The 26716-nt window shown below is 47.2% G+C and overlaps 1 protein-coding gene across 2 annotated transcripts in view; it reads right to left on the reverse strand.

The window, feature by feature from the left end:
- Positions 1-25040, reverse strand: part of LOC115097902 (GRAM domain-containing protein 2B-like) — a 63707-nt gene extending 38667 nt beyond the window's left edge. Inside the window, exon 1 of one of the 2 annotated variants that reach the window (XM_029614066.1) lies at positions 24882-25040. In XM_029614066.1, the coding sequence (XP_029469926.1) occupies positions 24882-24934 (53 nt within the window). In that variant the 5' untranslated portion in view covers positions 24935-25040. Of the gene's footprint in view, positions 1-6461; positions 6733-24881 lie in introns of those variants that run through there. The other variant, XM_029614065.1, reaches the window with a different exon arrangement.
- Positions 25041-26716: the final 1676 nt, after the last annotated feature.

The raw sequence follows: 26716 nt of genomic DNA on the forward strand, positions 1-26716 counted from the left end.
ATCCTCGCTCTCACTAGGCTTCTCCTTAGAATGTGGGTCTGCTGGCAGCCTCTCGCGCACACAGACACGCCAACGTGCTTTTACATACACACCTATGTACACAGACTCCAGCCTTTTCATATGTGGATCTGAACGTGACCTCAAATATTGCAGGCAGCTGTCAGTCCCCTGAGGACTGCCAGCAGCCAGAGCAGGGAAAAAGCTGTTATAAGCGACAGGCATGACTGAGCACTGGCCGGGGCTACCTCAGATAACATTTTCCAGCATATCCAGCCAACTATAGAAAAAAAATACCCCATGTGCCCCACTATCCAGGGCCAGGACGGGGCAGAAGCGAGGAAGGCGACTGCTCTGGGAGTCAACCCCAAGGGGGCGTCATCGGCAGGTCTGCTTTTACCTGTGAGCACAAACGCACAAAGCTCTGCTTATGATGATTTTATGGGTCAGTGGACTGAATCTCTCTGCTTCCTGTTCCAGCCCCTCCCCTCCAAGGCAGCAGGCAAGGAACAGCATGGGGAGCGGAGGGGGTGAGCACCCTGCAAGTCAAAGAAGAGCCCTCTGACCCCTAATCTAGTTCCCCCCTCCCCTCCTGACTGCAGGGACCAGGAAAGGTGTGTGTGTGTGAATTTGCGATCCCTTATTCTGCATTTGGGGAGGGTCTGTGTTCTGAATGGGGGACGGAGGGGAGGGGTTCTGCCAGTGCATAGCTTCTGGGTAGGGACCTGCAGTGGGGCAGCTTGTTCTGGTTTCCCACTAGAAGGTGCTAAGGGAGTTTTAGGACCCAATGCTAAATCTGCAGAGTTGCTGCTTGAGCTCTGGGAGTTTGTGCTGTTTCGGTATAGGAGGTTTGCTATATTTCTGCAGGGTTTTGTGTTATCTCACAAAGTGCCTGGTAATGGAGGGACCTTGTGTCACTGTACCTGAAGTGACACCATAATTCGAATGTTTTTCCTCGGGTGAGTAGCACAGAGCAACATTTCCGTTCAGCCCAGCCAGCTGGTTCAGAGATTATGTTTAACCAATGTAGTATGAATTCCTTTTAAATTGATTTGGGGGGGGAGGGGTGGGGGATTTTCTTTTCAGTCTGTCTCCAAAAATTGCAGATGACCCATTGACCCGACACTGTGAGACATTGTGACATGATTTCAGAAATATAAATACAACAAAGTGTAATATTTAAAAGTATGTTCTCCAATGATGTGATTTTACTGGGGTTATAGTGGGGACATGACTGTTGGATTTAATTATCAAAAATTTAGGAGGAGGCTATGGGTCTGAGATTTAATTGGGGGGGGGGGGGGGGGGAGCACAGGACTGAAGGACCTAGGGTAGTAGCTCCCAAACGTGTCCTGGGGGACCTCCAGGATATCTGCAGGGAATAAGGCTCACGGGCCCTGGGCCGGTTTTATTTTAAGTTTCTGCAGCTATTGCTGCTGCCCGCTGAAGCATGAGAGGGAGAGGAGAGAACTGCTGCTGGGCAGGGGGGGGGGGGGGGGGGGCACTGGTAGGCAAGGGATGGCTGATAGAGAAGGAGATGCTACTGGGCGAGAGAGGAGGATGCAGGTCAAGGAGTGGGAAGGGGAGAGAATAGGAAATGCAGGTTAAGGAGTGGGTGGGGATGAAAGGGGGAGTTCCCTGCAGTGGCTCCCTAATCACTCCCGCATACAGTTCAAGCTCCTCTCTCTCACCTACAAACGCCTTCACTCTGCAGCACCTCACTACCTCTCCTCTCTTATCTCTCTACCCCCCTCCCCGTGCACTCCGCTCGCTCCTCGGATAAGTCACTCTTATCCGTGTCCTTCTCCTCTACCACCAATTCCAGTCTCCCTGCTTTCCACCTGGCTGCACCGTGTGCTTGGAACGGTCTTCCTGAACTGAGGCCTCATGCTCCCTCTCTCGCCCTGTTTAAATCCCATCTTTTTGAAACCGCTTTTAAATCTTATGCCCGATTGTCTGCTTTTAGCCTTGTTAACCAGCTTTCTTTTTTTAGCCACTGTCTTGCTTTATGAAATGCCCCAAGTCTCTTGTCCTGTATGTTTGTCTTATTAGATTGTAAGCTCTATAGAGCAGGGACTGTCTTTTTGTGTTTGCACAGCGCTGCGTATGTCGTGTGGCGCTAGAGAAATGGTAAGTAGTAGCAGTGGTAGAAAGAAAGGGGAATGCAGGGTATGGCATGGGAGAGAAAAGGGGATGCTGGGTAAAGAGTGAGAGAAGATGATTAAGAGAGGGGTGCCAGATATGAAGGGAAAGATGGGGGTGCTCTTTGCTGGAGCCACTGTGCCTTTGCTGCCAATGGAGAAAGCACTGGGCCAGGGCAGCCACTGGTAACTGAGGGAGGGACGGGGGATGTAATTCTGAGTATCTGCCCCAGGTCTACCATTATCCCCTGTATTTCTTCACTTAGCTACCCAAGAAACCAGAAGGGCATCCGACCCCTAAGAGTAAGCATCCTGGGGCCAGCTAAGCAGAATAGTTTGCTCCTGTCACAAGGTCACTGACTGGTTCTACAGGCCGGGGATATCCTAATAGAAGGGCCCTCAGAGAGACAAAACAACGAGAGGATCCTGAGGTCTGAAGCCCGCTGGACACATTATGACTGAAAGATAGCCCAGACCTAACACACACTCTCTCATGGTATATACAGTAACAATATGCACACATTCTGTACATATGAGGGAGAGACAGATATACACACACATTACATACTGTAAAAATATACCCACACTGAAGCAGAGATATATACAGACTCAGTGTATATATTTCTTTATTTTGCCTTTTCCCAAAATTGGTCTCAAGGCAGATTACAAAAAATGTAAAGGCATTAGAACAGCTTACAATCGAATCGGAATTTGCAATTAATATAGCATTGGGATCTAGCATATGAAAACCCATTTCTGAATAATTTCAAGCGATATACACACACTATGTATATGAGGTAGAGGTACACACTGAGTATATATACTGTAAAAATATACACATACTGTGAGGTAGAGATATACACACACCACCTCAGTGTATATAAAATAAAAATATATACACACTATGTATATGAGGTAGAGGTACACACTGAGTATATATACTGTAAAAATATACACATACTGTGAGGTAGAGATATACACACACCACCTCAGTGTATATAAAATAAAAATATATACACACTATGTATATGAGGTAGAGGTACACACTGAGTATATATACTGTAAAAATATACACATACTGTGAGGTAGAGATATACACACACCACCTCAGTGTATATAAAATAAAAATATATACACACTATGTATATGAGGTAGAGGTACACACTGAGTATATATACTGTAAAAATATACACATACTGTGAGGTAGAGATATACACACACCACCTCAGTGTATATAAAATAAAAATATATACACACTGTGTATATGAGGTATATTTATATATATTCATACACACACACGCACACCATCTCAGTGTATATAATATAAAAATATATACACACTATGAGGTACAGATTACAACACACACTATCTCCATGTATACATTGTGAAGATCTGCACACACACTGTGCATAGGAGGTAGAGAGACAGACCCACATGCTGTTTCAGACTGGCTAAATACAGCTCTAAGAGTCCATGTACCACAAAGGAACCTTCGTTCGGCTAACAAGGCACTACTAACAATCCCTACAGTAAAATCAGCAAAACTAACCCAAGTAAGAGAAAGGGCTTTATCACTGGCTGGGCCCTTTCTATGGAACACAATGCCCACTGAACTAAGATTACAGAGTGACATCAAATCCTTTAAAAAAACCTTAAAGACATGGCTCTTTAAGCAAGCCTTTCCAAAAGAGACAGTGGGGTAGAGAGGGAGAGAGAGAATGAAAAATACAGAAAAACGCAGCCAGAATAAATGGCACCACAATATTATAAATACATAGTACAGTAGAGAATTAGACCGAAAGAAAGTACCTCAATAAACCTTCCCAGAACTAATCCATCACTACCCAAAAATTTATCTTTATTAATGATATTGTAACCGTTTTTAGTTGGCACTTGTTAGAATGTACAATACCCACCTATATATACATTATTTGTGCCTATTTGTAAACCATTGCGATGGTACATTGCTTAGCGACGGTATAGAAAAGTTTTAAAATAAAATATACTGTAAAGATACACGCACACCGAGCATAGGAGGTAGAGAGACAGACCCACATGCTGTTTCAGAGTATATACTGTAAAGATACTCGCACACCGTGCATAGGAGGGAGAGACAGACCCACATGCTATTTCAGAGTATATACTGTAAAGATACACGCACACCCTGCATAGGAGGTAGAAAGACAGACCCACATGCTGTTTCAGAGTATATACTATAAAGATACTCGCACACCATGCATAGGAGGTAGAGAGACAGACCCATGCTGTTTCAGAGTATATACTGTAAAGATACACGCACACCGTGCATAGGAGGTAGAGAGACAGACCCACATGCTGTTTCAGAGTATATACTGTAAAGATACTCGCACACCGTGCATAGGAGGTAGAGAGACAGACCCACATGCTGTTTCAGAGTATATACTGTAAAGATACTCGCACACCGTGCATAGGAGGGAGAGACAGACCCACATGCTGTTTCAGAGTATATACTGTAAAGATACTCGCACACCCTGCATAGGAGGTAGAAAGACAGACCCACATGCTGTTTCAGAGTATATACTGTAAAGATACTCGCACACCGTGCAATGAGGTATTTGGAGCTGGCCTTAGGGCAGGGTGAGCTGGGCAATTGCCCAGGGTGTTGTAATTTGAAGGGATGCCTTGAATGCTGCCAGCATCACCCTTTGGACTGGGTCAGATCTGCCTCCAAGCAACCCTCCCACCATACACGCAGCTGGCAAGAGAAGCGAACTTTAATAGTGCGTCAGCATCCTCTGCTGCACAGGGCCTGTCTGCCAGGGTGAGCTGCAAGTTCCCACAGATCTGTGTGAGATCCGGTCAAGATCGAGGTTTATTTGGGATGTTTAACCATATAAATTCCACAGGGCAAGAAGAAATATCCCCTAGAGGAGAGGGACCAAAGGGGACGAACTGATGGAGAGTGCCCATTCCATCCAGTGCGAGCAGGAGATCGATTCCCAAACCAAATATATAGTTTTTTTCAGGAATCAGGCAAGCAAGGGCATTTATCTGATAGAAAAATGAACTAATGAAATCACGGGTCTTAATTGTTTTTATGCATTCATTTCGTTTGAGCACTGACAAGCACTTAGCTGCTAGAGCAGATGGAGGGATAGCAATGGCCGGTGAGGCAATGCTCTCTGGTCCCAGTAAGCCAGGGAAAACACCCAGGCTGGGGGAGACAGGTCCCAAGCCTATGATACTCAGTGTGGCACTTTTGCCAGGGCAGGATGCTCTCAGCACCCGTCATGATGATAATAATAAACTCTCCCCTCTCTGCCTCCCTATCATCTTTTAGCTGACGCGCTTTCCAGATGCTTGGATCCCAGGCTCTGCTGACCAGGAACTTCCTCTCATCTCCAAGCCAGGAGTTCGGGTATTTTCAGTCTGGATTCTGGTTAGAGGAGGACTGACTCAGTGTTATTCACCATTCAGCTGTTCCGCGTACCTGTACAACCTGCAACCCAGTGCAGTCGTATTTGCATATTATTTCTAGAGCACTGGAACTATTACATAAATATAATATAAAAAAAAGCACATTCCAATCTATGTTACCTGTGCACATTACTACTTTGCTCTCAAACATTACTGGAATACAAAGACCTACTCTTCTGACTTAAAGTAGTTCATTTCCCAATAAGAAGTAAAACTTGACCCTCGGCTTCCGGCGATCCCCTCCGACTTATCTCCGGGGTGACTGCAACGGCTGCAGAGGTCAACTTGCTCCCCCCCCCCCCCCAATCTAAAATGTGGGCTACAGGAAAAGGATTTAGAGTTCCCAAGACGTACAAGTCAGGATCTGATCCAGCTCATCGCCAATTGTCCACCACAAATTTGAACATTTTTTTAAAACTCCGTTCTGCAGAAAATTTAATCCGATCTGCAACATTTCAGTGAGCTTAATGACACGTCCTTCGTCCTGGAAACAACAGATCACAGATGCCCCCACCAGAAAACAGATACTCCACCAGATCACAGATGGCCCCACCAAGACAAAATAACCCCACCAAATCAGTTTCCCCTACTAGCAAACAGATGCCCCTACCAAGGCACAAATATCCCACCAGATCACAGATGCCCCTAACAGATACCCCACCAGATAAGATATGCCCCACCAACAAACAGATGGCACAAACGTTCCCGCCTGATCATAGATGTCCCCACCCGGGCACAGATACCTCAACAAAGGTACAAATATCCCACCATGTCAGATCAGACAGAAATGCTCCACCACCTGCAAACGGATACCCCACTAGATCAGAGTTGCTCGACCCAAGAGAGTGCTGGTGCCAATGCCATACCTTACTAGTGGAAATGCCAAACCACCACGTCCGGACCTGCCAACCAGCTTCATTCTGGCTCTTCTCCTTGGGCACCCGAGGCGGGGAAGGTCTGTCCCTCTGGTCTTCTTCTCTCCTTGAAATGTTTCTTTTGAATCCTCTTGGTTTTAAGAAACCGCGCTCCTTGTGCTATCTCATCGCTTCCTTTCCCCGGCTGCCCAGCACCTCTCTCCGTCCGTCCGTCCTTCCTTCCCTCTCTCTGTCTCTCTCCCTCCAGGTCCGGCTCTGCTCTCCGTCGCCACCTTCGGCTGCTTTATCTCACTGGGTGCAGCGCCGCCCCTGCCTCTCCTCCGGGGGCGGGGCCGGGCGCTCTTCTCGCGCGACTCATTGGCTTCTCCTTCCACGATGCGAGTCCCAGGCGGCATCTCCTTAAAGGCACAGGCACCTAAGGCAAAGGGCTCGCTCAGCCCAAGATGAGATGTAAAAGCAGCAGGAAAGTTCCCCGGCAGGGCTTGCACCGCCACTTGCGGGCTGCCGTTCACTTTGGGCCGGGAGGGAGCAGTAAGAGTGGGTCCATGAAAGCCCTCCGAGTCAGCTTACGTTTCAACGTCAAGTGCTTTTTTTTTTCTCCCCGCTGGTTTGTTGTAGTATTGGAGAGCACTGCAGGGGTTGTGGGACCCTCGCCCATGGTTGTAACACTACACAGGTTGTGGTACAGGAGATTGTGAGACCTTCAAATACAGTTATAATACTGGGGAGCACTGCAGGGGATGTGCGTCCCGCACACATGGTTGTAACACTGCACAGGTTGTGGTACAGGAGAGTGCGGGACCCTCACATAGAGTTGTAGAATTGGGGAGCACTGCATGGGATGTGCGTCCCTCACACATGGTTGTAACACTGCACAGGTTGTGGTACAGGAGAGTGCGGGACCCTCACATAGAGTTGTAGAATTGGGGAGCACTGCAGGAGATGTGCGTCCCTCACACATGGTTGTAACACTGCACAGGTTGTGGTACAGGAGAGTGCGGGACCCTCACATAGAGTTGTAGAATTGGGGAGCACTGCATGGGATGTGCGTCCCTCACACATGGTTGTAACACTGCATAGGTTGTGGTACAGGAGAGTGCGGGACCCTCACATAGAGTTGTAGAATTGGGGAGCACTGCAGGAGATGTGCGTCCCTCACACATGGTTGTAACACTGCACAGGTTGTGGTACAGGAGAGTGCGGGACCCTCACTTAGAGTTGTAGAATTGGGGAGCACTGCAGGAGATGTGCGTCCCTCACACATGGTTGTAACACTGCATAGGTTGTGGTACAGGAGAGTGCGGGACCCTCACTTAGAGTTGTAGAATTGGGGAGCACTGCATGGGATGTGCGTCCCTCACACATGGTTGTAACACTGCACAGGTTGTGGTACAGGAGAGTGCGGGACCCTCACATAGAGTTGTAGAATTGGGGAGCACTGCATGGGATGTGCGTCCCTCACACATGGTTGTAACACTGCACAGGTTGTGGTACAGGAGAGTGTGGGACCCTCACATAGAGTTGTAGAATTGGGGAGCACTGCATGGGATGTGCGTCCCTCACACATGGTTGTAACACTACACAGGTTGTGGTACAGAGAGTGTGGGACCCTCACATATGACTGTAGACTTCTTGGAGATGTTCAGAACATGTTGCAGTTTGTATCATGGTGGGGGTGACTGCACACGTGATAGGAAGAAAAGCGTCCTTCTGCCACCCATTTCAGCTCCACAAGTCCTGTTTTTAATAGGAGGTTCACGAATGAACTGCCACTGAAATCCCAGAACTCGGCAGGTTTCTCTGAACAGGACCTTGGCACAGTGGGAACCCTTCAGGGCTGATGCCCACGTAGGTGAACTGGTTGCCCGTGCTGAGCACACACAGTGATAGATCAGACCACACATAACTGCACTCCCTGCTGCAGCTCTGCATGCATTATGTAAGCATTATATGTTACATACTTCTGCAATTAATGGCCAGCATGTACCTCGTCTCAAATAATTAACACAGTGAACGGTATGTGATCGTAGTACTCAGTCACTTCTCATTGCTCTGATCTTGTTTTTAATGGGCTTGGGGCACATTAGGATCCTACAAAATTAAAATATGCACTGCCAAGAAAACGAATCATGACAAGAAAGAAAAGCCACGTCAGTAACCATCTATTCCTCTCACTCTTCAGTGCTAATTTTGTCTTTTTTTTTTCTCTTGCCATCTGTTCTTTCTTATCCTGTATCAAGCTGTCTCTTGATTTTCTTCTGCTTCTGGGCTTCTCTTTCCAGCTGTCTATTCACCTGTTCTTACTGCAGGTCTCTCCTGATCCCCATTGCCACTGACTGCGCTGTACAAAGGGGCAATGGAGGGGGAGGGGGGGAGGGGCGCAATACCTGTTTGGGTGCTGCCCTGTGAATGAAGCGGTTGCCATGACACCCTCGGATGTACATGCCAGCCAACTTCATGTTCTAGAAAGAAAGCATAGAGGGGGCTGAGGGGAGGGCAGCAGGCAGGCGTATCAACAATTGCCGCTTGAGTGTTCGCAGCTGTTGAGTCATCATTGCCAGGGTTATCAGTGCCCACCTCAGGTCAAAGTGACTCGAAGGGGAGAGGACCCCCATGCCTCAAATGACTGAGCAAGATGTGTCATGCCTTAGTGCGAAAAGGTTTGAATGCATGTTCACCTTAACGCAATGTAATAGCCAGGCATCTCGTAGGACGTAGGGCACGGGTGTGACATCACCAAAAATGAACAGCCAATCAGGCTGCAAGCTGCTAGGGTCCTGCTGTAAACCCCACGTGTGCACGGTGCCCCCCTCTGCCTTTGGTGAGACCGCAGGTGCTCTGCTGGCACTCTGCTGAGCCCTAATCCTACACCTCCCCCTCAGCAACACATTCCCCTACACCCCACCCTCCTTGAAAGGCAGCAATGGTGTGAACAGAGCCCCCCCCCCCAAAAAAAAACAAAAACAGTTCAACTGGCAAAGGAGAGAATGAGTCAGGCAGGCAAACAAACGGATAGAAAGGACAGTGGCTTTATCTGCATCACCATTAGAAGCTGGTGGCCCCCACACAGACTGAATTTATTTTCCATGTGCAATATGGAAATAACCTCATTTCCTGCACTTAGCAATTCAATATTTGCCAATTTATGCCAGGAAACTGGCCACTTCTCCCTTTCAGCCCTCGCCCTTCCCCTATATACACCTTTGCACAAGCACACATTGGCTGGAAGTGGGCAAAGTGATTAGGCCACTGGAGAGGGAAATGGGAGTGTCTGACAGTTGTGCACGTACAATAAACTGTGGGTGGTTCAGATACAAAAAAAGAGAGAATGAGAAGAGTTGTCAATTTCCAAGCAAGTGAAACTGAAGGCTCAAAACTGCATGAGCAGAATGCTGGCCACCTGCAGCACCCCAAGCTTGTCTCCTCAGAATCAATTCCTTGTTTCTCAGCTACCAGCAGCGGTCTTTACTCGCAAAGAGCAAAGGAACAAGGTACAGGGCAGGACGCATTAATGACCAGCAAGCTTCAGTCACAGATTAATGTGAATGAATGACTCCCAAGCCATGTTCTGTTAGGGCATAATGACATAAAGTATTTGGACATAATGGTGTGCAGGGCAGTGTGATAGCAACTCTGCCTGTAATGCCACCCAGCCATGCATGTGCCAGGAGTATTGTCACTTCTAGGGCCTCATGGGTAAGCAGCCTCGCTCTGCTAGGGTAGGAAGCCATGAATCTGCGACATGGGGTATCGGGAGGTGCTTGTGCAGGAGACTGGAACCTGGGTTCACTCCATGGCTAGGAATTTGCCTGCTGAGGCTGTTGAGGACCTTCGATCTTCATGGCGAGGGTGCCTCCACCCATAAAAGCCTTTTGTAGAAAGACTAACGGGCCAATGCAATAAGGTACGCTCAGCCTAGTACACAGGTCAACCCGCAGCTGAACGCGCATTTTGGACGCGCGAGACGAACACGCGATGCAATAAGGGGATTAGCGCGTCCAAACGCGTAGCTAATAGCGCTCATCACATGTAAATGTCATCAGGTAGATGAGGCTATTAGCTATTACCCCAATGCAAAAAACCACCGTGCGCCCAACGCACACTTTTTAACATGGCAAATTTAATGCCAGCCCTGGAGCTAGTGTAAAGTCTTCCCGTGCATCATGGGCTTTACTAAAAAAAACAAAAAAATACTGCTTTTCTGTGGTTCCTCCTACTTAGTATCTTCATAAGAACAGGCCATACTGGGTCAGACCAAGGGTCCATCAAGCCCAGCATCCTGTTTCCAACAGTGGCCAATCCAGGCCATAAGAACCTGGCAAGTACCCAAAAACTAAGTCTATTCCATGTAACCATTGCTAATGGCAGTGGCTATTCTCTAAGGGGCGGATTTTAAAAGGCGCGCGAATAGCCTACTTTTGTTTGCGCTCCAGGCGCAAACAAAAGTACGCTGGATTTTAGTAGATACGCGTGGAGCCGCGCGCAATCTGCTAAAAACCTGGATCGGCGCGCGCAAGGCTATGGATTTTGTATAGCCGGCGCGCGCCGAGCCACGCAGCCTACCCCCGTTCCCTCCAAGGCCGCTCCGAAATCGGAGCGGCCTCGGAGGGAACTTTCCTTTGCCCTCCCCTCACCTTCCCCTCCCTTCCCCTACCTAACCCACCCGCCCGGCCCTGTCTAAACCCCCCCCTTACCTTTGTCGGGGGATTTACGCCTCCCAGAGGGAGGCGTAAATCCCCGCGCGCCAGCGGGCCTCCTGCGCGCCGGGCCGCGACCTGGGGGCGGGTACGGAGGGCGCGGCCACGCCCCCAGACCACCCCGGGCCGTAGCCACGCCCCCGTACCCGCCCCCAAAACGCTGCCGACACGCCTCCGAAACGCCGCAACGACCGGGCCCGCCCTCGACACGCCCCCCTCGGAGAACCCCGGGACTTACGCGAGTCCCGGGGCTCTGCGCGCGCCGGGAGGCCTATGTAAAATAGGCTTCCCGGCGCGCAGGGCCCTGCTCGCGTAAATCCGCCCGGTTTTGGGCGGATTTACGCGAGCAGGGCTCTGAAAATCCGCCCCTAAGTGAACTTAATAGCAGGTAATGGACTTCTCCTCCAAGAACTTATCCAATCCTTTTTTAAACACAGCTATACTAATTGCACTAACCACATCCCCTGGCAACAAATTCCAGAGTTTAATTGTGCGTTGAGTAAAAAAGAACTTTCTCCGATTAGTTTTAAATGTGCCACATGCTAACTTCATGGAGTGCCCCCTAGTCTTTCTATTATCCGAAAGAGTAAAAAAACGATTCACATCTACCCGTTCTAGACCTCTCATGATTTTAAACACCTACTAATATCTAATATCTAATCCTTGCAATGACTAAAAATTATTAAAAAATGAACGGCTTAATGCAAAAAAAAAAAAAAATTGGGGGGGGGGGGGGGGGGGGGAGGCGGACAATATACACGCTCCAGGCGATGTATATTGTGTGTGTATATTATGCTGGTAAATTATCTGCGGTGGGATAAAATGGATGCTTGTATTGAGTGTCCGTTTTCCTGACCTGCTCACAGCCACGTCTCCTGAGCTCCTGATGCTCTTGAGCACTCGGGATGCACAATTTATCCCTAGCGGATCCTTTTTAGCACAGCAGCTCATTAGAATATCGCATTGTGTGCCCAAGAGAGGTGGATGTGCCTGCATGCACTGAAAAAATGGCTGCCCAGTTTGGGCTCATGTTTTTATGTGCGTGATACTGCATCAGCCCCTAAGACTGCCCTCAGGAAACATGCAAAAGGGGTGCCGTCCTAAAATACTGGAAATGACAATACTCAGGATGGTATTTAGATCGGTTCCTGGGTATCTGGGCAGGTAAGATTTCACATGCATGCTGTACCAGTCCTTGTCTAGTAGGAAAATGGACCAGGTTGGATGGGAGAGGCTAATGTGCTGTTAAAAAAACAGATTGGTATTAGTCTGCAATTGGGCCAGCTGTACTTAGTATTTTTCCACAAACATATATAAAGCAGAAGAAACCCTTTTGTTTATCTGTGCCAAAGTCATTTGGAGTTATCATGTGCTTAATTTTTACTGACCACTGTGTCCCAGCTGGCAATGCGAGGCTTCTGTCTTTCTACTGAGCAGAGACATCAGGACCAGGCGCTCTCACTACACAAGAGTAGAGTGCAATACCTTTGCTTCCATACACAAGACAAACTCTCCTGACCTCAAAGCAGGGAGCCAATACCTTTGGGAACTAGTTGACAGTTGAGATCATGCATAAACGTCCTGCATCGCACCTACTCTTCACCTGACATTTCAGAAATTTCAAAAGATAAATAGCGTACATTAGACATCCTATAATAAGCCAGTTTTGGGTAGAAGAAGAGACGCAGAGAGGATGATTGCTCCAGTCAGGTGATTCTGGTTCTGTGTGAGCAACTGATCTCTTTTCCTGTCTCTGTCTTGTCATCACGGGTCCACATTTTACATCTGGCTAAAATGAGACATTCCCTTAGTATTCTGCATCTACCTCCTCAGGAAATTAAAAAATCATGGTATAGGAGGCAGCGAGCTATTGTGGATTGGTAACTGGTTAAAAGGCAGGAAACAGAAGGGAGGACTAAATGGTCAGTTTTCCGAATGCAGAAAGGTCATTTGTGGAGCACTTGTGATCTGGAAAAGGGAACGACGAGGGAGGTGATCAAGTCTGCAGATGACACAAAATTATTTAAAGGTGTTAAAACAGCAGTGGATTGCGAGGGACTGCAGAAGGACCTTGTGAGACTGGGCAGACTGAGCATCAGAATGGCAGATGAAATTTAATGTGGAAAAGTGCAAAGTGATGCAGGTAGAGGGAAAATTAATTCAAACAAGAGGTACATAATGCAGGAAAAGGACCTTGGCGTCCTTGTGGACAATACACTGAAATCCTCAGCTCAGTGTACAGCAGCGGTCCACAAAGCAAGCAGAATGCGAATAACGATCCGAAAAGGAACAGAGAACAGAATGGAAAAAAAAAATCATACTGTCTCTGGTTTCAAGCCATGGTGTGACCTGCACTTGGAGTATTGTGTGCAGTTCAGGTCACCACATCTCAAAAACAGACAGAGCAGAACTAGAGGAGGGCAAGAAACAGGGCTGGGTTTATGCATCCAGTATCCGTCGGCAGTGGCGGCGGGCACCCCCCTTCAAGATGCAAGGTGAGCAGTAAACTCCCAGCCATGCCTCAGCAGCAGCTTGAAAAAGTAAATTCAGGACAGGCCTGCCCCGCGGCTGCCAGTTTGCACTAAAGGCCCCGCAGTGGTCCTGCCCCCTCCTCCCACGCGGGCTTCCTGTGCAGGGCACTGGGGTAACAGGTGGCTGCAGGCGGCCCCTCCGCGGGATGGGGGGACTCGGCCACTTTAGGTAGACGCCTGGGAGGCAGGCTCAGATCGAGGCATAGCATCAGTGGCGATGCTCCAGCGCCTATCAGAATTTGGTGCCAGAAGCAGCGGCCTCTTGTCACCTATGTCTTAATACTGGGCCCGACCATGAGAAATGCTATAGGAAATGGAACAGCTCCCCCGTGATGAGAGGCTACGCGAGTTAGGGCTTAGAAAAGCGAGAGGGGACATGATAGAAGATTATAAAATCATGAGCAGGGTGGAACAGATAAATAAGTTACCTTTTCAAAAAAAAAAAAAAAAAAAAAGACCGTAACAAGGGAACACTCCACTAAACTAACAATCAACAGATTTAAAACAAATCATAGGCAGCACTTTTTCACTCGGAGCGCAATCAAACTGTTGTAATCTGCTGCCAGAGAATGTGAGCAAGGCAACTAGCATAGCGGGGTTTAAAATAGGTTTGGACAAGTGCCTGGAGGAAAAGTCTATAAAACACTATTAGCCAGGTAGACTAAAGAAAGCTACTGCTATTTCTGGCAGTGAGTAACAGGCTGGCCACTGTTGGAGACAGAGTACTGGGCTCAATGGACCTTGGTCTAATTTAACTTGGCATTCCTTATATTCTTAACCACAAGGTTGGGAAAAGAATCAAGCCTATTATGCTGCTATTGTGTAGTGATAGGTAGTGGCTATATCTTAAATCTAATTGGATAATAACAGTTTATTGACTTCTCCTCAAGTAACTTGTTCAAACCTTTTTTAAATCCAGTTATGCTAACTGTCTTAACCACATGAATTCCAAAGCTTAATGGTGCACTAATTGAAAAATAATTTTCTCTGATTTGTTTTGAATGTGCTACTGACTAACTTCATGGAGTGTCTCCTAGTCTTTTTATATTTTGACAGAGTAAATAATCAATTTATATTTATCTGTTCTACTCCATTCTTGATCTTAAAGACCTCTATCATATCTCCCCTCAGCCGTCTCTTCTCCAAGCTGAACAGCCCTAACCTCTTCATCCTTTCCTCATAGGGGAGCTGTTCCATCCCTTTTATCATTTTGGTTGCCCTTCTCTGAACCTTCTCCATCGCAACTATATCTTTTTTGAGATGCGGCGACCAGAATTGTACACAGTATTCAAGGTGTGGTCTCACCATGGAGCGATACAGAGGCATTATGACATTTTCAGTTTTATTCACCATTCCCTTTCTAATAATTCCCAACATTCTGTTTGCTTTTTTGACTGCCGCAGCACACTGAGCCAATGATTTCAACGTATTTTAAAGGGAAGGGGGGGGGGGGGGGGCAGATGGACGAGAAGTCCTTCTAGGCCAGCATCTCCGGCAGATATTTCCCATTTGGTCTACATGCGGAAGACTGAAGTTCCTTGTAAGCAGGGCCATCCGTGACAATGTCTTACATCAAGTCTGAATTTTCTGCTGCTTTCTGTGCTGGACCTTTGGTTAGGACTTCCATGTTCGGTGAAGCCTTCCCAGCTTTTTGCAAGGTAACCCCAGAGTAATTCAGCTTCTCCCTTGCTTTTCCTGTATAAACCCCCTTTCCGTAATAACATGAAACAAGCACCAAATCCACAGCTCTTGGATTATGCGAGGACAGGGAGAGCAGTGGCTCAGCTCTGGACAGCACAGGCATTTTCCCCTTGGAGGCAAGAGCGAAAGAGCAAGAGAAAAAGGGTAAGAAAGGAAGAAGAGCTGAACAGTCAGAGAGGACTGCAGAGACAGAGACCGAGTGTCCTATTGATGGATGAATACACCCCGAGCAGGGCCGGTGGAAGCACTAGGTGTTTGCCTAAATGGCGCAGCGACAGTATGGCCTCTCCTTCCCATCCGTGTGGCACAGAGTAAATAGGAGATGGTACGGCGTGGGTCCGCGCGGGCAGGAAGGAGGAGAGGCCAAGCCATTGCCCACCAGAAGCAGAAGGAAGAACCGCGCATCCCTCGCCGCAGAAAGAGGCGATATTGCCCCCCGGGCTCACGTGGCATTGAAGAGCAGAAGAAGCAGCAGCAGCGCACGCCCCCGCCTGACGCCAGGGACAGATTTAGGATTTTGTCGCCCATAGGCACGTTTGGTGCTGTCACAACCCCCCCTGGAAAGGAAGCGGAGGGCTGTTCTCTGAGACTCGGCAGAGCTGGAAGGCAGCACGTTTTAGCCAGCCTGCTGCCCCTAAATGTTTATGAATCCAAAGGGACAGGGAGAATAATTGTCTCCTAGGCGAATCTATACATCCGCATTTAAAGAATCTGTATGGAGGTCAGCAAGCCGGGAGTATATGCAGAACTTCTCACCTCCAAGGAGAAGTATCCCGAAGCTCTCAATCTTTCACCCAACGGCCCATAAAGGATACTCAATAAAATCTGTCGTCTAACATTGTTTCATCAACATGTGCTTGCTGTGATTTGGGGATGGATTGTTTTTATATGTAATCAAAAAGCCTTGAAAAATAGACGACAGATTTTATTGTGTATCCTTTATGGGCCGTTGGGTGAATGATTGAGAGCTCCGGGATACTTCTCCTTGGAGGTGAGAAGTTCTCCACATACTCCTGGCTTGCTGACCTCCATACAGATTCTTTAAATGCGGGTGTACAGATTTGCCTAGGAGACAATTATTCTCCCTGTCCCCCTTTGGATTCATATTATGGTCTTAAGGAGTTTGATTGACTTTTGTTTTCAGTCTGTTCACCATCCTAGGCACAGGCATAATGAGTGCCTATTGACAAATCCAAGGCTGCCCACCATAGGAAGTAGCAGCATTGGCCCTGGTCCATGGTCAGCAATAGGAAAAGGAACAGGGGCCCATAGAATCAGGAGGAGGAGCAGCACGGCCACAGCCATTAGGAGCAGAGCAGCATCAGCCCCCACAGCCTGAAGAAAAAGCAAGAGTCCCGACAGCCACAGGGGCTGAAGGAGGAGGCAGCTGCTGCTGTTGGCTTTGTATTCTGAGGGGGAGGGGGAGGAAATAAGTGAGAGAGAGCCTATATGTGTGTGTGTGAGCACATCTGGTTTGTGTGTGTGTGTGTGAGAGAGCATGTGTGTGTGAGAGAGAGCATGTCTGTGTGTGTGTGAGCATGTCTGGTTTGCATGTGTGAGACAGAGCATGTCTGTGTGAGAGAGCATGTCTGTGTGAGAGAACATGTCTGTGTGAGAGAACACGTCTGGTTTGTGTGTGTGTGTGTGTGAGAGAGAGCATCTGTGTGTGAGAGAACATGTCTGTGTGTGTGAGTGAGAGAGAGCATGTCTATGTGTGTGAGCACATCTGGTTTGTGTGTGTGTGTGTGAGAGAGATGTGTGTGTGTGAGAAAGCATGTTCCTGTGACTGAGGATGTGTGTATATATAAAAAAAGAGAGAGAGAGAAAGGAGAAAGTTTGTGAGCAACAAGCCCTTTCCCCTCCCCCTGCTAATCTATGATAATCTCAGGGCATCTGGAAATCAGAGTAATCCAGGTACAGCCAGCAGGGGATTTTTATTCCTATTAGTTTTAAATATTGAGTGGTGTTTGTATCTGCCGTTTTGAAATATTTTATTGGTATTTGGAAAATTTGTATGAGTTTTAAATTATTGGATGTTCTATTTGTCAGCTGTTTTGAAATATGTATTCTTTTTATTAGTATGGTTTTTACTTTTGTTGATGATTTATATTTCTTGATTGGATTATTTGATCTTTTATGAGGAACTGTAAAGTTTCTGTTTTTCCATTGTTGCACTGCATACATAGTCTAGCTTGTTGCAGTTTGCAGTTCAGCTTTTTGTTTGCACGTTTGTATTTCCACTTTATGATCACTTTAGTCTGCATTTGATAGGGTCTGTTTGTATTTTGCATGTGTGACCGAGTTGACATATTCTGCTAGCATGTAGGTTCTTTGTAGGGATCTATAGCAACTTGGCTTTTTCTGTTTTCCTAACAGGAGATGTATTGTCATTGTAGGGCCTAGTATAATAATTGCAGTGTTGCCTTTTCATAAGTAGGGTTGTTGGTGTTTGAGTTCTGGCAGTTATTGCAGTTTTGATATGAAAGATTTACTATATTGAAATTATAATTCAGTTTACTCATGGCTTTCTGAGGGCCAAGCCAATACTCAATACATATTACAATAGGCCAAATACCAATTCCAAAGGTCTTCTGTACTTTTTTTCAGGGTTTCTAGTTGGCACAACGGCAGTGCATGTAAATAATCATATTGTAAGTGATATTTTTACCTCAGAAGACTGTACTTTGAATGTTCTTGCTCATGTAAAATCTATTACTGTAAATGCATCATTTTTAATTGTGTGTGTGGGGAGGGTGTGAGTGGGGAGGGGCTGTAAGTTTTGCCCAGGGTACCTAATACCCTTGCACCGGCCATGACCCTGAGCTTTCAGTTCTGATTCCTTCTGCAGTAGCTGAGTTGAGTATTTTGAACCAATAAACTGAGAAGCTGCAGATTACAATCAGGAAGGGCTTCAAAGCAGCTATATACAGACTGCTCAAAGGTCTTTACACCCTCTGACTTTTGGCACAAAGATCACTCCAAAGCGCAGGCTGAATCTAGCCAGTGAATACTGTTCTGGTGCAGAAGAGCTGCCCTAATGATTTTCTGCACTATCGGGTCGATACAGTACAGTACTCCGGCGGAGCGCACTGTTAGCCCAGGTTTGGACGCGCGTTTTCGATGCACTAGCTTTACCCCTTATACAGTAAGGGGTAATAGGGCATCCAAAACGCGCGTCCAACCCCCCCGAACTAATAGCGCCCGCAACATGCAAATCCATGTTGATGGGCCTATTAGTCATTCCCGCGCAGTTCTGTAAGTAAAATGTGCAGCCAAGCCGCACATTTTACTTTCAGAAATTAACGCCTGCCCAAACTGTTAGGTCAAATAAGACATAGGCTTCTTATTTTTACAAAATAACTTAGAAGCTTTACATGGAACTGTTAAGTAAGGTATGAGCTTCTTATTTTACAAAATACCTTAGTAACTTGATGGCTTGAAAACTTAAACTTAATAACTTAATTTAACTTAAACTTAATAACTAGAGTTTTAACAGAAAGGTGCGAATAGGCATTAATAACAGAGAAACTGAGGAAATTACGGCGTCATTTGGAAATTACATTGAAAGAGAGTAACCATCTTGTTATAATGAGCATAGGGGGGCCTTTAAGAGAAAAGCATCAAACTTGTTGATTTGTTGCTGTCGGCGAACGTTAGTGTAGTTATTTCCTGGGGATTCGAGAAGCGGATTGATGGAATTCTGGTGGTCGGAGGTGTGGAGGGGGTTAGGTCTCTGGAGGAAAGGCGTTTTGGAAGAGCCATGTTTTCAGATGTTTTTTGGAATATTTGAGTCGAATGTTGGGTTCTAAGTTGTGGTGGTAGATTGTTCCAGAGGGAGGGAAGGTCCTGCGACTGATAGGGCGCGTTTCCTGACTGAGGATAAGTGCACTGGTTTTGTTTTTTTTTTGGGGGGGGGGGGGGATTGTGAGGAGCCCGGATTCGGTGGAACGAAGACTCCTTTGTGGGGTGTAAAGGTGGAGGGATGTGTTTACCATATTACCACACATACATATTACCATACAATGGAGGCAGTACATGCAAATCTCGCTTGCATGTTCCTTGTGGCTAGCCTGAAAACCAGGCCACCCATGATATAGATGATTTTGAACCCAGTTAAGCAGCCATAAATGAAATTAAAGAAAAGAAAAACATGGCCCGGAATACCCTCATGGAGGCACTTGTCCATATTCAGTCTCACCTGTCTCAGAGCCACAAATATTTTCAGCGTGGGGGAGGGGGATGCAGGAGGGAAGCACAATTGCCAGCTCCCCCTAATTATTGTTTGCTCTTTTTTTTATGATGTATATTGTATTTCTGATGTATTATATTTCTGATGTATTACCAGTGCACTTTCATGTTCTGTGAACTGCCTAGGACTGGAGTCTGTTTAAGGAAAGCGGTACACAAATATAACATAACATAAAACTGCGCTCACTGAGTAGCGGAGCTACTGCAGGGCAGGAATGAGGTTGCACTGGCAGAGCTGTGTATAAGGGATCTTAGGACAGAAATAGCAGGTGGTACTACGGGGCAGGCGTGAAGTGTGGAGGAGTAGCCTAGTGGTTAGAGCAGCGGGCTAGAAATCAGGGAAAACAGCATTCAATTCCCCCTGCTACTCCATGTGACCTTGGGCAAGTCACTTCACTCTCCATTGCCTCGGGTACGAAGTTAGATTGTAAGCCCTGTGGTGATGGGAAAATAGCTCCATTACCTGAATGTAATTCACTTTGGAATATAAATCACATTAATAACAATAAAGGTACACGGGCAGAGCTATGTATGAGGGATCTCAGTGCTGGAACAGCAGGGCAGGAGGGAGGTGTACTGGCAGAGCCGTGTCATGCCGAAGCCCAGTAATGTAGCAGGCACGTTGCAGGGCAGGTTTGTACTCACTTACAGTAGTTGATGTTCCTGCTGTTTGGCACATACACTACCTATGACACAACCCTGCTGGTTTTGAATCTTGTTTTGCTCTCCGTGGACCACCTGAGATAAAAATTCACTTTCCAGTGCAGCTTGTCTAGCCATAAAATCTGCTCCACTCTGCCTCATTCCTCACTTGCAAACTGAAAGGCGGGGAAAGGGGTGCAAGGCTCAAATCCACCTCAATCAGTAAAAGCAATCACTCGCTCAGCAAGGACCTGGGCCATGCAGAAGAATAGAGAAATAGGACAACAAAGATCGATTTCATGGGGGATCGCCCCATTGCATGCAGGGAGATGTAGTTCTGATATCCCTATTGATTTCTCTTAAACAAAAACAAAAAAAAAACCAGGACTATACCTCATGTATGGTATGGGCCCAGCTGTCCCCCTAGACAGATAGTCACTCTAGGGCAGTGATTCCCAAAAACTTGCACTCATGACCCCACAGCCAGTTGGGTTTTCAAGATATCCACAATGAATATTCATGAGATGCATTCATATTTTGTATTTCTATACTGCCCTTCCAATTTTAGCACAAGGCGGCTTACGGTATTGTTTCAGGTTACAATAAGTTTCTTTCGTTCTCGGCCCAATGCTCTAACCACAAGGCCACCCCTAATCCCACAGAAACGCGTCCAACTGTGCCATGGCCACAACGAGCCTGAGGTGGGAGGAGGCCACGTGTAACAGCAGCAGAGTGGGAATTCCCACACATGCCTGGTTAAGCTTTTTATTTTTTAAAGTTCTACCTAGCTTTCCAGGGACTTCCTCTTGTCAGCTCACTCATACGGATATGGCTTATTTCTCCTCCCGGTCCTCAGGACTATGCACTTATGCAGCAGGACCCTCACCTAACGGGCGAAAATGATGTGCGCCTTTCACAACGCGCCTACTTTTCGCTGCATAAAAAAAAAAAAGAAGCATTTCCAGCTGTGTTGAAGTCAGAGGAGTAACACACGTGGGGAAAACTGAATTCACACGCTGGCCCACAGAATTAGCATGTGGCTACTTTTGTGCCTGCATAGCACTAGCACCTATTAAAAGAGAAACTATGCAGATAGAAATTTTCCTGTTAGGTGGTCTTGTGAAGATTGCCCTCAAAAAAGATTACAACCTAAAAGCTGGTTAAGAGTTTTTGGATAACTGCAGTGCTGCCTTACAACTGTCCCTCCCAAAAAAAAGTGGCTATGATAGTGACTGCCTGCTGTAAGCTTCCTTACAATGCACTACTAAGGTCTGACATTCCAGCCGACACTAATCCTGATCTAGAAAGCAATTCTCCATGTCCACCTGCTAGACACTGATAGAAAATAAAGTGAGCAGTCAGGTAGGAACCAAGATGATAGCAGACGACTGCTCCTGTAAGTGCCTGTGTATGCATTGTGGATTGTGGGTATCCTGACAATCTGACTGGCTGAGGAGTCACCAGGACAGGATTTTTAGAAGCCACTGCCTAGGGTGACCCTGTCTAGGGGGGGGGGGGGATAGGGCAGTCAGTCCTGGTGTTACCCCATTGCCTTTACGCTGACAGACGGCATCACTGGGGGTAAAACCAGGACTGGCTCAGTCCATCCCCTATGACATGGAGCCATCTGATCGTCTTATGCTAAGCAGCAGCAGAGAAGCAGCAGCTGGATTCCCTGAATCTTATGTAGCAGGGCTGCCTCAGGATCGGCTATCTTTTTAGCAGTTATAAATCAGATGAAAGATTGCACAGGCCCTGAATTAACGGTAACGATCAAGGTGTAGAATTAAGCAGCAAAGCTCAATACAGAGGAAAAAATGACTAAAAATCCTGTATTTTGACTGGTCCAAATAAGAGCTAGATGCTATACTGAAGGAGAACCACCCAGAGAATCACTGGGGTTAAGCATACCATGTGAAAGGTTTCAATGAGGGCTAGAGTTGATTGGTGTACCCAGGTTGCTGGGTGATCAATATGAAAATCCAACAATATTTATCCACAAACGTGGGGGTATATCCAATGTATAACGTATCCAAAAACCCGCACACAAACTCCAACTTTCTCTAATTATTAATATATATATATATTTTTTTTTTAATGCTAAAATATTCTATATTCACCTCTATGACTCACACTTACATGTACAAGCCCAAATTTAGACTTACTATTGTTTTTGTTATTTATTTCTAAAATATTTGATAGGTGTATAGTGATGCTTCATAAAACTTGGTGGTGCTCATGATTAAACAAAAAATTGAACAAGGCACCAATGCTAGGTGCTCTTGAAGTTTTATGAAGCATCACTATACACCTATCAAATATTTTAGAAATAAATAACAAAAACAATAGTAAGTCTAAATTTGGGCTTGTACATGTAAGTGTGAGTCATAGAGGTGAACATAGAATATTTTAGCATTAAAAAAAAAAAATATATATATATATGTATATTAATAATTAGAGAAAGTTGGAGTTTGTGTGCGGGTTTTTGGGTGATCAATATGAGCAAAGTATCTGGTAGGAGAAGAAACTGCCTTGAATCAGAAGTGCATGTAGCTCCCCAGTAACACCGTGGGGACGATGTACTATACCCTTTTTCCTGAGACACAAAATGAGGAAAACCCATAGTGTGTCGGGCCCTGTATGCAGCTTTATGGAAGGCGTTGTTTATTGTATTAGTGCAAAACTCCGTCATCTCTAAGTCAGCTGTGATCAGGGCAGGGGCTCTGGCTGACAGGCTGGCCCTGTGCTAGTTTTGTCCTATCACATCTGGCAAGACCAGAACTGGATCGGGTGCCAACTCTAGCAGGGGCCTTGGGTCACGTGGAAGTTGCCCTCATGTATCCTCCCTCAGCAGCCACGGGGTAGATACGTCCTAGACAGAATCTCACCAGGGCCCGTAGGGCAGGGCCGATTTCCCCAGGCACAGTGCAGGACCTGGGAGGGAGGGAAGGCTGGCCTAAGCGGAGACCATGGGTTTCCCTGTACATTTCTCAAGCCCTATGTTTTGGCTGCCCCTCGCTCCCTTTTCCATATTGTAGAGATGGGCTGGCATCTTGATACCCTGGTCATTCTGGGCTGCAGCACTGAAGGTGATTCGCCCTCAGAAAGCTGAGCAGGGAATGCCCAAGGGTTGTAAGGCGGAGGTAGGAGGAGAGGTCACAATTATCGAAAGGTGTAGAGGGGAGGTGGCTGCACCAAAAACACATCAGGTAAGGCCTGCAGTGAGTGACATCAAGAATACTACTGACCCTGCTTCTTTCCTGCTGCCAGCTACTGGACCACGCCGTACACCTCCGGTTACCCTTCCCCCATGGCCGCATCTCTATCAATGATGCAAAAAGAGACTTTCACGGTGAACAGCGGTGCTCAGGAACCTCCCAGTAAGAGTCTCACTCAAACGCCAACATCCCAAAACATCAATTAGGAGTTTCTATAACCTCATATTGAGTCTAGCAAAATGGCACAACAAAAGTAGCTAGCTGTGCAAAGAAAAACGTATTCTCATTTGTGAGGGAAGGATTCTTATAACTAAGTAACTCATGACTTGACCATTCATAAGCTCTGGAAACTCCAGTCCTTACTCAATCAGCAAAAGGCAAACTTTTATCCTGTACAGAGTCACTGGTTATTGTGTGCTGTCTGGTTGTATCTGTTAGATTATCTCATTTTACAGAATCAACTATCAGCAACCCCAGCAACGCTGGCCTGGGAGAGCAGGACCTTGCTAGGGTGAGGCCTGGTTACGACCACAAAGGAAGGCTAAAGAAGGCAATGGCGAGCTGCTGCAGGATTCTCCCAATTAAAATGTGATTACCTAACTCTCAATACCCAGAAATGGGTATAAAGAGGACAGGACAAACTAATGAGGCATTATCCAATGCGGAGCAGGGCTGTTGAGCACTGGAGACCATACAGGTATCTCTGTGCAGCACTGTGTAGACCTGACTGCACTATACAAATGATTATTATTAATAATAATAATAATAATAATAATGTGTTTTGGCTCCCTTTCTTTGAGGCCACTGGAGAGGCAGAAGACGGATAGTAACAGAGAACCAGTGCGAGCAGCAGCAGCAGGGTTTCACAAACAAGAGACAACTTACCACCAGCTGGACATGATCAAGCTAAGGGAGCGCTATGTGGGATGGGCGCAACTCTGGGGGTCTTGGTAATGTACTGCGAAAGAGACACAACGGGTAACAACTGGGGTGGCAAAAGCAGGAACCTGCAGTTTGCACGGTGACTTCTTTACTCTGACCTCGTGGGGCGCATTTGTAAATCAGGTTTGTTTGAAGTTTCCCCCGGTCAGGGCAGGCTGGGACCCCCGGGGGGGGGGGGGGGTTGCACCTCCTGTGAGAGCGCTCGGGTCCCCCCCCCCCCCGACAGCCAGCAAATGCCTTCCCGTGGGGGTTTTATTTAGCAGCGTTGCACCGCTGCTGCTGCCCAGAAAGCGTTGCAGCACGCACGCGCTGTCCCCGGGCCGCCTGCACCCGTCCGATCCGGGGCCCGGTTACAGCGCAGCCTTTCCGGCAGACGTCGGCAGCCCCGGGGGGGGGGGCCCTTGCAAAGCAGCGGGAAGCGAATTCACTTACTTCTTCGCAGCGGCGCCCTCCGCCTCCGCCTGAGCGGGGGCCGCACTGTCCATGCTGGCTGCTCCCCTGGCCCCCACCTTTCCCTCGGCCTCCTGCCCCGACTGGAGAGTTAGGCAGAGAGTGAAATCCGTTGCCTGGCCCCGTTGCACCCAACTGTGCTTGTGAGGAAAGGTGCAAAGTTCATCTCCCACTCTGCCACCAATGACTTCACCTGCCCTTAACAAAGGCGCACGTTCCCAGCGGCGACCAGGAAATCTCGGCTCCAGAAAGAAAAGCCAAGCGCCTCGGGGTAATGCAAATCGCACCTCGGCATTTGGGCTACTGCAGGGTTTTTCGTCCCCGCTGCAGATGTTGGTTTCCTTGGCGACAGCAAAGTAGAAAAGTTTACCAGTGTGGGATGCTGTACCCATCTCCCCCCACCCTCCCCTCCAGCGCACACCGCTGGGGATCAAAGCTGAGAGCCAGGCGCAGTCTAGTTCTAATATTGGCAGGTAAAAAAAAAAAAAATCCTCCTTTGGAAGGGAAATCATGAGTGGCAAAGTAATATGAAGAGATCTCATTTTTTAAAAAATGTGTTTATTGTGGTCCGCCAGCTTCCTCCTGCTCCTTTGTACTTCCAGCTTGATCGGAACCTGCCTTTCTTGGGCTACGGCACCCTGAGCTTTCATGCACAGATCCGCGGAGACTGCCCCTCTGTTTAATGTCCCTTCCCCAATTTTAGTCCAGTCACGGCCGGGGCCACGCAATCATGGGCCCTTGTGTGATGACTGAGACCCCTTTCCCACCATGGGGTAGGAACCCAGCCCCGGCCCATCCAGGAAACAGAAGAGCGGAAGTGGCAATGGAACCAGGTCCCTCGCCCTGGCAGTGCACAGCACTGAGCCAGAGGCCTACACCCCCCCCCCCCCTTAAAAAAAAAAAAGTCTAATAAAAAAAAAATTCAGGGACATCTATTGCTTTTAGCATCCCCTTCTCAGAACGTGGGTAAAAGTAAACAGAGATTAAGGGCAACCTTGGCTGAAACCATTATTGGCAAAAGCGATCCATTTCGGAATGATTAGGCACAGTTTGGGGGATTATATTGGACTTAGTAAAGCTGCATAAACTTTTTGCTCAGTTTTGGATGGGACACCGTTGATGGCATGACTCAGCATCATGATTGGGTGCTGTTCCCTGTGCAGATACCTTATTTACCTCAATAAGTCTTACGACTAACATTCTCATTGTCCTGGTTTGCTGTGCCCTTAAAATATGAAGCAGAGTTGCTTACCTATAACAGGTGTTCTCCAAAGACAGCAGGATGTCAGTCCTCACACCTGGGTGACATCATCAGCCTGGAAAACTTCTGTCAGAGTTTCCAAAACTTTGACTTGGCATACTGAGCATACCTATCATGCCCACACATGGTCCCTCTTTAGTTTTATAACATAGAATTAGATTTAAAATAACAAAAAGGAGAAACCCAACTCCGCAGGGTGGCAGGCAGTTTTCATGAAGACTGACATCCTGCTGTCCTTAGAGAACACCTGTTACAGGTAAGCAACTCTGCTTTCTCCGAGGACAAGCAAGATGTTAAGTCCTCACACATGGGTGAATCCCTAGCTACAGGCTGCTCCCCAACAAAAAAGGGGACCAACAGACATCTAACCAGGTGCCAATGGGGACAACAACAACAGTGCTGTTGGTAACAGTCAGGGAGACAGCCTGAACCCAAACAAAGGACCCTAGGTAGGGAAAATTGGGTTCTACACCTCAAACAGGCTCCAGAGGACAGACTGGCCGAACCTACTGTCACATCGGCCATAGTAATGAGATGTGAATGTGCGGAGAGAACT

This window comes from Rhinatrema bivittatum, chromosome 8 (assembly GCF_901001135.1).
Source record: "Rhinatrema bivittatum chromosome 8, aRhiBiv1.1, whole genome shotgun sequence".
In the NCBI taxonomy this organism is placed as follows: domain Eukaryota; kingdom Metazoa; phylum Chordata; class Amphibia; order Gymnophiona; family Rhinatrematidae; genus Rhinatrema; species Rhinatrema bivittatum.